General features: G+C 42.1%; 1 protein-coding gene across 1 annotated transcript in view; it reads right to left on the bottom strand.

The window, feature by feature from the left end:
* Positions 1-818: 818 nt before the first annotated feature.
* LOC104540951 (EF-hand calcium-binding domain-containing protein 4B-like) overlaps positions 819-2,175 on the bottom strand; it is a gene marked incomplete at both ends in the record, with an annotated part of 21,446 nt that continues 20,089 nt past the window's right edge. The window contains one exon of the mRNA XM_010184881.1: positions 819-1,146. Within this exon, the coding sequence (XP_010183183.1) occupies positions 819-1,146 (328 nt within the window). The remainder of the gene's footprint in view (positions 1,147-2,175) is intronic.

The following is a 2,175-nucleotide window of genomic DNA, read 5'->3' as shown; positions in this document are numbered from 1 at the left end:
TCAGACAAAAGTTTATACACTCACTGTCTGCAGCTAGCACTCCTTTAGGTTGGGTTTCCCTTCTTGCATCTACGACGTTTATCTGCAGTATATTTCCATCTCCCTCTTCATGCAATAGCTTAATTTGTCATGCTTTAACATAAAAAGAGAGAACTAAATAATTTTAGATTTTAAGAACAACATATTATCCTTCAACACCATGTCATGTATTCCAAGGTAGAGTAGAGTAGAGTAGAATAGGAATAGGAATAGGAATAGGAATAGGAATAGGAATAGGAATAGGAATAGTTCCAGTTGGAAGGGACCTACAATGACCTTAGTCCAACTGCCTGACCAACTCAGGGCTGACCAAAAGTTAAAGCATATTATTAAGGGCATTGTCCAAATGTCCCTTAAACACTGACAGGAATGGGGCACTGACTCCCTCTCTAGGAAGCCCATTCCATTGTCTGACAGCCCTCGCAGTAATGAAATGTTTCTTACCATCAAGTTTGTACCTCCCCTGGCACAGCTTTGAACCATTCTCATACATCCTATCACTGGACACCAGAGAGGAGACCAGAACCTCCCTCTCCACTCCCTCTCCAATTCCCCTTCTTAGGAAACTGTAGAGCAACAAGGTTGCCCCTCAGCCTCCTTTTCTCTAAATCAGACAAATCCAGAGTCCTTAGCCACTCCTCACAGGACATGCCTTCCAGCCCTTCCACCAGCTTTGCTGCCCTCCTCTGGATGCATTCAAGGACCTTCACATCCGTCTTAAACTGTGGGGACCAGAACTGCACATAATCCTCAAGGTGTGGTCTCTTTTGCCCCCTTACATTTGAGTGTGTTTCCTTCCCTACAGGCTGCTCTCTAGAAGACAATGGTGAGTGTTCCATTGATCGTTCTGTGTTTTTCTTATCCATTTCCATCTCAGAAGAAGTGTTCTCATCTTCTCCAGTCCATCTGTTCAGTTCCTTATCAACTGAGCTGTCAAGAAGCTGGGGTAGGTGATCTTCCTCGATTGAAATTATTCTTTGGAGCTGTGATGCTTTGGACTTTCCCCCAGTGGCTCCAGCATCAGGCTCTACAGAGTGAATTCCATTCAGTCCAGCAGAATTCCTTCTCTTTGAGTTATTGAAAACATCATCGTCTTCAAATGAATGGCTAGACAGAGAAAAAAGTAAGCGTACACAAAAATACATTGGACCTGGATTCCTATTGTTTTATTCTAGTGCAACTGAATTTAATCTCCCACGTTTTTTACTACTCACAGCAGGCATAGCAGATTCCATTCAATGCCTACTGGAAAGTCAGCTCATCATACAATGTATACATATACACACACACACACACACACACACACACACACTGTGTGTATATCTGTCTGTCTGTCTGTCTGTCTATCCACGTATATAGTGTGTGTGCTTTATAATTAGAAGCATCACAGGGAAAGCTAATAATTTATGGGGAAAACCTGAACCAGATTGCAAAACATGATTGGCCTCATTTCTAACCTCATGGAATAGCTAGAGTAAATTTCTCTACTGTGATATCCTACTTCCCTCCACCCTCAGTTCTGGAAGAATAAAACAATTCCTCAACCTAGACCCTTTCTATATGTAATCTAATTCTCTCTTTAGCAGGTAGGAGGGAGATGGATTTGTTTAATATGGGTTAAAAAAGGCAAAGTGGCCATTCAGTAGAAAGGAGAGAGTAGATAAAACAGATCCAGTCTTCTTAGATGTCTGCAATGACCACAGATGCAAGTGGCAATAAGGTAAATCCTGACTTTATACAGGGAGCAAAACTTCTTTATGACACTGGTGCAACAAGGGAACAGATCCTCAAAGAGGCTCTGGGACCTCCATCCAGATGTCCAAAAACTCAACTGAATAAGGCCTTGAGCAACTTTGTCTAGTTTTGGAGTTATCCCTGTTAGAGCAGGAGACTGGACTACAGACATCAGAGGTCCTTCCTACCTAAATTTTTTTATGTTTTTTTTGTGCCATAATTGCTTTTGCCAATTACGCTCCACTTCTTAGTACTGAACTTACTAAACTGTGTCTCTGAAAGCTTTCCCTCCTTACACTTCATGACCCTGTGCCTGCAGGGACATTGTCTTAGCTGCTATTTCAAAGGGAAATGTCAGTCTTTCCAGCTCCTCTTGTCTCAAAGGAAACATGCTAGTGTTTC

This window comes from Mesitornis unicolor, unplaced genomic scaffold (genome assembly GCF_000695765.1).
Source record: "Mesitornis unicolor isolate BGI_N332 unplaced genomic scaffold, ASM69576v1 scaffold7650, whole genome shotgun sequence".
NCBI lineage: Eukaryota > Metazoa > Chordata > Aves > Mesitornithiformes > Mesitornithidae > Mesitornis > Mesitornis unicolor.
The sequence above is the reverse complement of the archived record's forward strand: the minus strand, read 5'-3'. Positions and strand labels throughout refer to the sequence as shown.